Genomic DNA, 12,920 nt, shown 5'->3' with positions numbered 1-12,920 from the left:
ATGTGCCACCCACTTGTTGAGCCCTGGGAAGCGGCATTAGATCGAGGCGAGCCTGGGGCATCTACAGCCTTGAGGGCTTTGGGTCATGTGGTACAGGATGGAGCTGAAAATGTTAGGGGTTGAATGGGTCACGTTGTGCCACTGAAGGGCAGAGACAGAGGCAGGAGGAGTCATGAGGTCGCTGCTTTTCTTAAATATCTGGTTCATAGTTAAGTCATTGTGTGTGCTAGCCTTCCTGTTTGTTTAGCTCGATGCAGAGAATTAAGGCTTTTTTAGGCTTTTCTGTAGTTTGATGAGTTTAAAAGAGAGATAACAAAGGAGTCTCTGATATTACTGTCTGATTTTGTCTGATTTTGTTATGAGGACCGTTGGATTGTCTTATGTTAATCTAATACTGTCTGGTTCTGTTATGACACTGTTCGGTTTTGCTATGACTGAATCTGTCTGATTCTGATTAGACTGTCTGATTCTGTGTAGACTGTCTGATTCTGTGTAGACTGTCTGATTCTGTGTAGACTGTCTGATTCTGTGTAGACTGTCTGATTCTGTCTGATTCTGATTAGACTGTCTGAATCTGTCTGATTCTGTTACGATTGTCTGATTCTGTCTGATTCTGTGTAGATTGTCTGATTCTGTCTGATTCTGATTAGACTGTCTGAATCTGTCTGATTCTAATAATACTGTCCGATTCTCTTATAATTATCCGAGTCTCTTATAATTGTCTGACTCTGTTGTAACTTCCTTCTCTGTTACGATCATCTGATTCTATATAACAGCCGTCTGTCTGTATGTCTAGGAGTAAACCAGTACGTTAGTTCCAAGAAAAATCGACGACTTGTAGACATGTAGACACGTTATGTCTGATCTTTAACGCATTTTGAGTGTGTACTGTATTATCACAACAAATTTCATCTTCATTACACCGGAAGTGGCATTAAAAGGTACTAAATCTAATCTGACAATGTCCGGTTTAACCGAGTGTGATGATGTTTTGTTGTTCACGCAGGGTTCCTGAAACCCCAGTGCTCGCTGGCGCCGCCCCCACAGAGAGGCCGCTCGGGGGAATCCTGCTCCTGTTTCAGCGGCATGTGTCCTCTCCATCAGCGCAGACTCTCCACAGGTAACACAGCCTCATCACTCAGCAGCTGCCAAACACACAAAGCCTGCACTGTAGTCCATCCACAGCTCGCCACATTCAAGAAGCCTATTGTGTGCCACACATGTAACCTACACATCACTGAGTTTTCCATTCGCTCGGACTCGTGTTTCGAGCGTTTTACATTCAATCGGATTTACAGAGCGTACAAAACAATACGAAATGGGTTATTCCACATAGAGCTCAAGAACGGCGGATTCCGGCTAACACGACATGTCCGTGTCAGCGCGGAATGCGGAGAATGATGCATCACAGCATTGCCTTTATTTTATAGTGTCACTTTCTAACATTTCAAATATTCTATATAAACGACTCGGTATTTTCATTTCAAATAGTGAAGCAAGATTCCACGAGGTGATAGCTAGCAAGGTGTTTAGATATCGTTAGCGATCTGATCCGAGCTCAGATCCGAGAGTTTGCGTTATTAGATTTTCCGCAGGTCCGATTCACGTGTGTTGGACATGAGGAGGACATCGCTTATAGAAAAGCATTACATACTGTATTCATCTTCACTGATAAGAGTTTAAATGAAGAATCCTGGTGCTTGTGATTTCGGTCGTTTAAATAGTTTTTCCACAAAAAAAAAAGCACAGCTTCACAACAAAACGACAATAAAATCAATTATTTTCGACTGCATCGATCTCTGCAAAACCCTGGAGGGACTGAATTTTTGTGTATCTTTTGTGTACTGTAATGTAAGATCTTTCAACTTCGTTAGAAAGGAATTCATTACTTTTTTATTTTCATTATTATTTTATAAAAAAATTATTCCATTTATTTTCTACCGCTTATCCGAACTACCTCGGGTCACGGGGAGCCTGCGGTGATCTCAGGCGTCACCGGGCATCGAGGCAGGATACTGGACAAACTGGACGGAGTGCCAACCCATCACAGGGCACACACACTCTCTCATTCACTCACACACTCACACACTACGGACAATTTTCCAGAGATGCCAATCAACCTACCATGCATGTTTTTGGACCGGGGGAGGAAACCGGAGTACCCGGAGGAAACCCCCGAGGCACGGGGAGAACATGCAAACTCCACACACACACAAGGTGGAAGCGGGAATCGAACCCCCAACCCTGGAGGTGTGAGGCGAACGTGCTAACCACTACGCCACCATGCCCAAAAATTTATTTCAATGAATCCAAAACTTCAGTCATGACGATTGGAGTTAAAGGTCAGAAATAAGCTCACACGAGTTAATCGTGTCCTCCTGTGTGTGAAAGATTGAAACCATGTTTATTTTTTATTTTTTTGTGTGTGTGTGTTTAGTTTCTTTTTATATATTTTTTATAACGTGCAAACTGCCAGCATATAAAATAGCAGCACCACAGCTCCACAGACTCAGCCTAAAATTTCACTGGGTGTTAATGACGGAGTAGACAAGCGCTTGATTACAGGGCAGGTAGAAACCTAACTAGTGTTGAACTTTTGCTAAATGTTTGAAGTAACGTGTAATTTTCACTGATGGGCGCTGTCTCCGACATGCTTTTTCCTGTCAACTGGTTAGAGAGTAATTGTGGCTTGACAAGGACGCAACCAGTCATGTCAATGTCAGTCACGCTTTAAAAACAAATACAGAAAAGTATTTTGTAGGAGACTTATGATAGTATTTTTTTTTTCTTTATGAGTGTTTGTACTGTAGAGTTTTTTTTTTAATAATAAAAAAAAAAAACGACTAGTGAGATCAACTTTTTCTTAAATTCCTTCACGGTGGACGTGTTTGAACACCGTCTCAGACACACACGTGTCTCTTTGTGGAGCCTTCAGAGGGCCGTGTGATTGATTAACTACATTTTTACTGTCACAGGCCTGAGTGGGGGCGGTGTGTGTGTGTGTGTGTGTGTGTGTGTGTGTGTGTGTGTGTGTGTGTGTGTGTGTGTGTGTGTGTGTGTGTGTGTGTGTCTGTGTGTGTGTGTGTGTGTGTGTGTGTTTCTGGAGCAGTTACAGTCAGACAGCATGCTTTATTGAGCTCGCTGACAGAGCAGGGAGCTCTGTTTTTTACAGCTTTGTTTGAAGGCTTGTTTGACTTTGCTGAAATATTCAAAGCCATTTACACTCCGGTGGTAATTCTAGTATCGCCGTTAGAAGGTTGCTGTTTACGTTTGCTCGGATTCCACGGAGCTCCGGCAAGCCAGCGAGCACTGCTGAAAATTAGTTCTGTCTTTTTATTATGTTCTCCGCATATCCCACATGAAAGGGGGACGGAAAGGCAGTCTTTAAAAAGGCCGCATGGCTTGGTGCGGTTTGTCATAGGCAGATTTTAAAAGTGGTGGATGTGGAAAAGTCAGGGTGAGCTCAGCTGGAGTCTCACGTTTATAGAAGGAGTAATGACAACGTTTCTAATTAGAAAACGTGTCGCTGTAAATCTTACTCTGAGCCTGAAGGAGACCAACCAGAGTCTGTGTGTGTGTGTGTGTGTGTGTGTGTGTGTGTGTGTGTGTGTGTGTGTGTGTGTGTGTGTGTGTGTGTGTGTGTGCGTGTGCGTACGGCTGATCCGTAGCTGATCCTCCTGAACTTCTCTGCACTCACTGATGTGGCCGCACTCGAGATTCCGGCGGTTTTATATTGTTTTGGATTTCCGTAAAAGCAAATCCTTGCTGGAAAGAGAGCGTGAGAAATGCAGCATCCCCGTGCTCCCGTCTCGCCAGATCGTTTTAGAGGCACTCGGTTTTGTTTTTTGGTTTTTCTTTCGAATCAGAAGTGCGAGGAGGAAAGCAAAAAAAAGATGATGAATATTTTTTTTTTTTTTTTTTTTTGCAAGTGTTGTATGATGTGAGTATAAGAGATTTATTTATTTTATTTTTTTTGAAGCACCTCACAATGCAGGCCTTGTCCTGGAGATTTGGGCTTCTTCTCAGTACGCTGAACGGAGGAATGGAAAAGATTATCCACAGGAATGTCTGGGGTGCCCTCAAACCCAGAGCTCCACGCGAGCGGCCAATGAGAGAGCGCGGTCGAGCGGTGGGCTAATTTTTTCCTGATGAACTCAGCCGCCTGCTCCTTAATGGGTTCTGATTGCCAGCTCTGAACTCACATATGGACCATGTTTGAAGAGGCTAAATTGTGGGAGCAAATTCGGTACTGGGCAGGAGAAGGAACGGTCCCTGGCTCTGCCTTTGTTGTTTCATTAGAACGGGTAATGGCTCGGTGTCTGAGTCTCTCTGTCCGTCCTTTTCCTCCAGGTGTTTTTTTTTAATAATAACACATTTTTTTACTGACATCGCTCGGGAAACAGTTCCACCCTAAAAGCAACCTCTTGCTACGTTTATAACTAGAGTAATTGTCCTGCCTGTGCATCAGGGGCCCTGGTGCCTTGGGGTAAATGGTGGCTTCATAAATTCTGCCAATTAATTTGGTGCTTATTTATTGTCCCGAACTGCTCGCAGAGAGCGCGGCCGAATTGAGCCCATAAATTTTGGCGGAATGTGGCAGACACGAGCTGAGTGTATTTTTGCTCTTTGTTTAAAGACTTAAGCTGAACCGTAGACCTTCAGTAAAAATGAGGGAAATAAACGCCATGTGGTTAAGCTCCAGCGAAGGATCCAAACATGTGTTTGTAGACCTTGCGGTCACGGCGGGGGAGGGGATGTCGAAAGCCGAGGGGAGTCGCGGCAGCGGCCGTTGCCTCCGTATGCGTTCTGGATCAGGGTCTCCGAGAGGTCAGGGGTCAAGGGAAGAGAGCTCGTTAGCTCCGACATGTTCCACACTCCTCCGGTTTTAATTGGCCTTAGCCACTGTACACACACTCCCTCACAGCTTCCTGTTGGCCAGGAGCTCAGAGTCGATTACAGGGCCGGGCCCTCTCCTCCCTCTCAGATTCATCATCTTCGTCCAGCACAGAGGCTATTTTAATACTCTTATTTATTTAAGCTGCTCTTCAAAGCCAAGTCAGTGGAAGGAGCCATTTCGGTGGCTGTTTCTGTTTTTTTTTTCTTTTTTTTTTTTTTTTACTCTGTCGTTCTTTTTTGAATTGAGGGGTTTACAGTCTCTCATTACTGGGGTCACATCCAATAAAAGCATGTAGTTTTACATTTATACCATTTAATAAACTGTACATAGTTAGATTAGGTTTTTTATGTACTTTATATTCATTCATTCATTCATTCATTCATTTTCTACCGCTATTATGAACTTCTCGGGTCACGAGGAGCCTGTGCCTATCTCAGGCGTCATCGGGCATCGAGGCAGGATACACCCTGGACGGAGTGCCAACCCATCACAGGGCGCACACACACTCTCATTCACTCACACACTCACACACTATGGACAATCAACCTACCATGCATGTCTTTGGACTGGGGAGGAAACCGGAGTACCCGGAGGAAACCCCTGAGGCACGGGGAGAACATGCAAACTCCACACACACAATGCGGAGGCGGGAATCGAACCCCCAACCCTGGAGGTGTGAGGCGAACGTGCTAACCATTAAGCCACCGTACCCCCCCTATACTTTATATTTAATACAGCAAATTCTTGGTTGCTGTGATTAATTAGACTTCACTACAAAAGATTAAATGGGATAAAAGCGTTTGGTGATGATGATGATGATGATAATGATGATGATGATGATGATGATGATGATAATGATAATTAAAAACAAGAGAATATAAAAAACTGGATATTTTTTTTTGTCTTTATTAACACCAAGAAAGGAAAAAACGAATCAGGTCTTTCAAGCGAATCACTGTTTATGCAACATTTTCCTACTTAAGTACACGTGTACCTGTGTGCTTTCTTTAGAGGTCAGAGTATAAGGCATTAAGTAATTTAGTATGATTCACCCCAGCCACTGGAACTGGAGATGTACGAGCGAGCATGTTGATTGGAACAACGGGTCAGAATGTTAAGTAGAAATGTTAAATGTTAAATTCATAACGTGTGACCTTTTGTTCGTCGGTTACGGCTGTGTAGAGAGTGGCGTGATAACCGCTGTAAATACTGTTGTACTCGAGTGTGTGTGTGTGTGTGTGTGTGTGTGTGTGAGAGAGAGAGAGAGAGAGAGAGAGGTAGGTCATGGCGCTCGTGTCAGGTTGTCCACGTTCTCTTATCAAAACTTGTCACTGTCATTGACTGACACTTGCCATAGTGAATGTAGGGAGCCAAGCGAGAAAAAAAAGAGAGAGAGAGAATTAGAAATGCGAGCGTTTCCTTTGGCAGGCAGTGACAGCGGCCTTCCATGATGGTTCGGTCAGGGAATTCAGAGAGACTAAGCCTTTGATAACTCACTGAGCCCTTAATCTTGCCACAGCGTGCCACCATCACAATGAAACGCCATTGATGGTCGCGGCTCATCGGCCGATCCGGCGGCTCGCGCATCCATCTCAGCTTCTACAGTATAAGCCACAGGAAATAAGCCTGGAGCTAGCATTCACACGCTCTCTCTCTCTCTCTCTCTCTCTCTCTCTCTCTCTCTCTCTCTCTCTCTCTCTCTCACTCTCTCCTATCTATCTATTTGTCTAAAAGACCCAATTCATTCAAACATAATTAAACAAACACATTCAGGTCTGTTATTTGTGCTGATCTTTCTTGATTTTCTTTCTCCTGTGTTGGGAAAATACAAACTGGATGTGGTTAAAAATCACTTTTCCAGAGGGCCAGTCATTAAACGGATACCTTTTATCGTTGCTCTGTCCTTTTAAGGTAGAGAGATGCGAAATCGATGTAGTGAAGTCGAAGTATGAGCACAGTATTTCTGTCTGACACCAAGTCCGACATTTTATAGACTCTAAATCCAAGAGTCCGGACCGGAGAACGGCCCTGATTGTGACTTAATGTCTATCATCAGCATCTATTTATTAAGCAGCGAATGTGTGAAAGACTGCAGCGGTGTTCGGTGATCGGTGTTCGGTGTTCCTAATGCTCAGGTGACCTTTAGAGACTCTGGGGAGTGCGCACGGTGCGTGCGGCGTGCAATCCTGGCACACAGAGGAAAGAGAAGGAGAGTCTAATATAACACTAAAGCAGTCAGACATGCTCAGAATTATACTCGGAGAGAGGAAGGAGAGGCACGGGCCAAGCGAGCATTTGATCCAGATGCCACCAGAGCCGATCTCATGAGGCGGAAGGTCATCGCCGGAGCACCTGCTGCCCTACGTCCCGCGTCACCAACCGTCATGCTTGAAGTTTTGAAGTAGTGACCTTGTAATCAGTTCCGTCTGAGTGCCGATGATGTCGACGGAGCAAGGCATGCTGGGATGTGAAGGGTTAAGCAGTATGGGTTTGTGTGTGAAGCTAATGGAAATTTCTTATTTGGATGTGTCAGTGTTCACTGGAACACTTCAGGGAGAAAAAACGTCAAGTGTGTAAATGTACCAGAAATTTTGGCACCTGTCTGGAGCTGTGCTTTTTTTCCATTGGCCACCGGTCAATGCAGTCAACAGCACAAATGCCGCATGACCGAAACGTTTCTAAGGGTTGTTTTGTGCAGTTTTCCCTCAGCCAGTCTAAGCAAGTTGTGTTGACTTAACAATTATATCATTACACATCGTAATGATGATGTCGTTGATGTCACTCGGATTGTTCCTGGAACCATTCGGGTTGGTGTGAAATGTACCAGAACCTCAGGATCTCCTAGATCTTCTTTGGGCTAGTGAAAGTTTCGTGTCTGTTGGTTATCTCCATACAGTAGATTGCAATCTTCAAGACTTCAGGAAGCGAGTTTTTGTCCATGTGCCAGCATTAAGGCCACGTTCAGGTGAAGTCTTGCGAAAAACAGACCATTAGAAACCCACACCGCTTAGGCAAAACACACAGGCAGATGCTACAGAGAGGAAAAGTGGGGCAGGGTGTGTTTGATTGGGCAAAACGAATGCCACAGTGGCAGCTTGTCCTCGTGTCTGTTACAGACATCGACACCGAGATAACGGACCGACGTGGCCGAGCAGCACGCGAATCTGAACAGACTGCGATGAAGAAACATGTCAGTGTGATACAGCGAAAGCTTGGAGGAAATCTGGAGTTGGAGTGAAATATAAACGTCCTGTATAACTGTTTAATTTAAGGACAGGATCATTTAATACACCTCATATATTGTTTTATTATTAGTATATTTCCACTTGAATTACGCTGTATTGTTTTGGCATTTACACTGAAATTCTGTGCACCAGTGCTGGGATTCGTGGTGTCTTTTCAGTGAGTCAGATCATTTAGCTCAGCTCCCTAATATGCCATGACTCCCAGTTTTTATTCCAAACCGAATCATGTCATTGTCATTTTGATTTGTGAAAACCGGTTAAACAAAAATGACAACATGAGGGACATAAGGGAGCTACATCTAAACAAATATTCCTTTACAATGTCCATTTACAAGCCATCGTTCGATCTAAAGCCTTGAATATCTGCACCAGGTTTTCTGGATAGGTTGTTAGAGAAAAGTGCTCTATGGGGGAAAAAAAAAACTGTTATTATTACATTACTATTAGTACTATATGTGTTTCATACCAAGCTATATTTCTGTAAATGTTCTGCTGTGATTTCCATGTCTATAAAATGCACGGCGCCATATGGTGCAGTTCCTCAGATAACAGCTGCCTCGCCAGAGCTTAATATGAAGCCCTTCCGAGACCCGGTTTTCCTCTCTCATACTTCTCACCTTCCACCGTGTCCGTAAAGTCTCTCTAAGGGGTTTTTCACACTGGAGGTTTAGTCTGAGATGAAGCACGGTTCGCATGTAAAATCAGAAATGTGAGAGCTGTCACATGAACCAGGAAGAGCGTGGCGATACCGAACCCGAATCCCCCTGTAGGAGGTGTTGTGAGTTCTGCTGCACGACTCGTACTCCGGTCTGAAGTCGTTGTCATCATCATGCATGAGTGCTGTGAACGTTATGGGACGCTATGCACCTATACATATACAATAGCACCGAAATAAAGTAATATAAACGTCGCCAACGCTGCCGGAGGACCGGAAACGATCGAACTCCATGACGTGTACACGACTTTATACCACAGCGTTGTTGAAATCTGAAATCTAATCTGATTGGTCGTACGGTGTTGATCGGTTTTGTCTAACAGCTGCTCTGTGGGTACACAGGGATTTGGAAGAAGGAGTCTCCAGTTTCAGCGCTTTTGTAGCAGTCAGTTATATGACAATATACGTTAGAGTCTGAGTATCATCTCATGCACATACGGTATTTCCTCCCTGCTGATTACCAGAAACACCACAAACATCGGCCCACACTTATGAATATTCTTCAGACCGCCTTCTGCAGATTAACCGCAGCTACTGGTTGTGTATTTCTTCGTCCACAGCAGCAGCAGCAGCTGCCTGTAACCCAGGACGGTAATGCTGCATATTTAACGCCTCCACAGCCATCTGTCCTGGCGTATTGTGATCCGCTCCGGACATTTGTGTCTGTGTGTGTGTGTGTGTGTGTGTGTGTGTGTCTACTAGGTTCTTATACAACAGCACGAGGCTGTATCTTTTTATAGTATCACTTCATCTGATACCACACACACACATTCACAGAGTCACACAGTTTTTCTGCACTGTGCTACATAGAGTTATTCAAAATAAGAGGCTGACGGTTCAGAATGCTAGAATTCATCTCCCCTCGCGATCAGCGACCGTGACGCAGCTGCTCTTCTGCACAATCTGCTAAATAGTCGGTGTAACACAAACCCAAACAGAGTGTGAAGCTGAGGAACAGTATTTTGTGACATTTGCAACTTTTGAAGCATTAGAAAAACTCGCTTGATTTTACTTCCCCTTACTCGCAGAATCACTCAGGAAGCTTCGACGAAACAAAACACGAGCGTCGGAGTTAATCGCCCGGTTAGTGAAAATACGCAAATATAATAAGTATATTCCGGCGGGAGAAACTCATCCCAGGTTTAAACACAGTTTAGCGCTCAGAAATCAGATCTTCCTAATGCACAGCGTACTGTAAATACAATAAACTTGTGATCTGCAGCCGGTCTGCGTTTCTCATTTTGAATCGATTTGTATAAGTGACGCTCTGATTGAGCGGACAGGACGAATTCACGCTCCGTGTTCGTTTGCATTGGCGATTTTCCCTTGCCAGTAAATTATAACCTCCTTAAAGCTGTGAGAGGGAGAGGAGCAGCCATGTTGCTGTAAAATCCACCCACTATTTCCAGTCTGAGAGAGAGAGAGAGAGAGAGAGAGAGAGAGAGAGAGAGAGAGAGAGAGAGAATGTGGAATTCCTGTAGGATGAGTGTGTGTGTTTCAACAGCTCCATGTTCGCCCTGTAATCTTCACTGCTGGAGTGTCTCCCCCACTGTGTCTCTCTTCAGGAAGAGAAAGAGGCTTCCCACTTCCTGTTTGTGCTCGGAGAGAAAGGAAATGTTAGAAAATAAAGGAAACACACACACACACACACACACACACACACACACACACACGTATGCATACATAAAAACGGACGAAGGAAGAATCCATTCCACAGATCGTCCCTGCACTTCCTTCACCTTCCTCTGCATTACACTAAAACTTTTAATTCATCTCACCTTCGTCTTCTTCTTCTTCACTTCATCATCACTCATTGACAGACAAAGCGAGAGTAAAGTGACGCTAGTAAAGCGTGTGGTGTCAAGCGCACAGAGCTGCAGATCTCGTTTGTCTTTCGAGCCGCACGCTCGTTTCGGGCGGCTTTTCCTTCTGCAGCCTTTTGATCTGCCTTTTTTTGTTGATGTAATGAGTGCAGATTAGCGCTGACCTTTGCTTTCGTGACTAATTCTCATTTATCTTGTGTTATTGCTCAACCCGTCGGCTGTGTGTGCGTTAATCTACTGTGGCCTGTTTGACGTGTTCTTTATGACAGAGGACATCGGTCAGGTCAGAGGTCACGAGTCGGCACAGGATAGTGAGCGAATGCTCTGAAGAAGCTGTCGATCATCACACTTACAATAGCTGAAATAGGTCCTACGTGATGGTTTTCTTTCTATGTTAATACGAATAATTATATTCACAGACATTAGTGAATAATTCGCTAATCCTTAAAGCAAGTGTAAACGTTTACAGTCAGACGAGTCACGTGTGTGAATGGTCACGTGTTAGTTACGTGTGAATCCTTACGTGTTATTGTCTTGTGTGTTAATTCATTTCATGATGCATGCAGTACTAATAAGTGACGTGACGTGACGTGACATACGGCTAAGTACGATGAACCATAGTCAGAATTCGTTCTAAAGATCCTTCCCAGGGATTTGTAGCTAGTGTGTATTTATCGTTTCTATAGCAACAGCTATTTCCAGGGGATTTGTAGCTAGTGTGCATTTATCGTTTCTATAGCAACAGCTCTTTCCAGGGGATTTGTAGCTAGTGTGCATTTATCGTTTCTATAGCAACAGCTCTTTCCAGGGGATTTGTAGCCAGTGTGCATTTATCGTTTCTATAGCAACAGCTCCTTCTCAGGGATTTGTAGCTAGTGTGCATTTATCGTTTCTATAGCAACAGCTCTTTCCAGGGGATTTGTAGCTAGTGTGCATTTATCGTTTCTATAGCAACAGCTCTTTCCAGGGGATTTGTAGCTAGTGTGCATTTATCGTTCCTATAGCAACAGCTCCTTCCCGGGAATTTATAGCTAGTACACATTTATCGTTTCTGTAGTAACAGCTCCTTCCCGGGAATTTGTAGCTAATGCACATTTATCGTTTCTATAGCAACATGTCCTTCCCAAGGATTTGTAGCTAGTGCATTGCTTATTGTTTCTATAGTAACTGCTGATACTCAGGGATTCGTAGCTAGAGCTCATTGTAATACATTATCGTTTCTATAGCAACAGATCATTCCTAGGTATTCTTAGCTATACCTCATTGTAATACGATGTTGTTTCTACAGCAACAGCTACCAGTGTCACAGTTAGTCACAGGCGAATGCGGATCCATATGCAGTTACTATTTTTAATACGCAAAAAAAGGAAACAAACAATGAACAAGCAGGCAAAACAGATCAGAACACTGAGCAGGACAGAGAACAGGAACAGAGACATAAACAGACAACATGCTACATACTAAACAACAACTTACAACCAGGAAGTGAACAAAACAGAGTACATATAGTGAATGAGAACCAATCACAAGACGGAGACAGACAAGGACTAAGACAAAACACCTGAGGAAGAGATTGAATGCAATTAAATGTCCGTGGTAACAAATAGGTGGGCGGGGTCAACAATTAACATCAGGGAATGACAGCAGACAGAAACAAGGGAAAACACAGACAGACTCGTTACAACCAGATAGTGCTCATTGTTTCTATAGCAACAGCCAAGTCGTAGCTAGTTTCCCAACATTAAGTCTTCTTCAGGACATGTTTCAATAGGGTAATAATAAACTTTGGGGTGGTAACATATCACACCACCTGGTTCTGTTTGTATTCAGACAACTAAACGTTACTACAAGCTGCTGAACACAGCACCGATTATTATGTTTGATGAAAATGATAAAAACATCCAGTGAGAACTCAAGTGATGAAACAGGAGATCCAAATGCCAAGGAAGTTCAATCAGCAATGCACTCTGGGTCAGAGGGGTTTCACATGATCTGTCAATCACAGCAAAACCGGCCAATCGCACGCCTCTGTGAGCCCATGTATGCGGAAAACAGCGGATAGCTCAGATTTACTTGTTCTCTAGAGAATGTGTACGAGTTCTTCAAATCCCACAGTGATCACAGTCCAGCCTTTTACGACGCCACATTTGTTTTCCGTTCGGCGAATCAATTTGTCCGGAAAAAATCCGTAGTATTGTCAATTAAAAATGATTTGTAAAGCGACAGGTACCGTGACGGGG

General features: G+C 43.9%; 1 protein-coding gene across 5 annotated transcripts in view; it reads left to right on the top strand.

The window, feature by feature from the left end:
• rxraa (retinoid X receptor, alpha a) overlaps window positions 1-12,920 on the top strand; it is a 147,254-nt gene that overhangs the window by 77,108 nt on the left and 57,226 nt on the right. For all 5 annotated transcript variants that reach the window (XM_027152616.2, XM_027152613.2, XM_027152617.2 and 2 more), the window contains exon 2: window positions 1,007-1,120. In XM_027152616.2, the coding sequence (XP_027008417.1) occupies window positions 1,007-1,120 (114 nt within the window). The remainder of the gene's footprint in view (window positions 1-1,006; window positions 1,121-12,920) is intronic.

This window comes from Tachysurus fulvidraco, chromosome 21 (genome assembly GCF_022655615.1).
Source record: "Tachysurus fulvidraco isolate hzauxx_2018 chromosome 21, HZAU_PFXX_2.0, whole genome shotgun sequence".
Lineage (NCBI taxonomy): Eukaryota > Metazoa > Chordata > Actinopteri > Siluriformes > Bagridae > Tachysurus > Tachysurus fulvidraco.
Note: the sequence above shows the minus strand (reverse complement) of the source record. Positions and strands in the feature narration are given on the sequence as shown.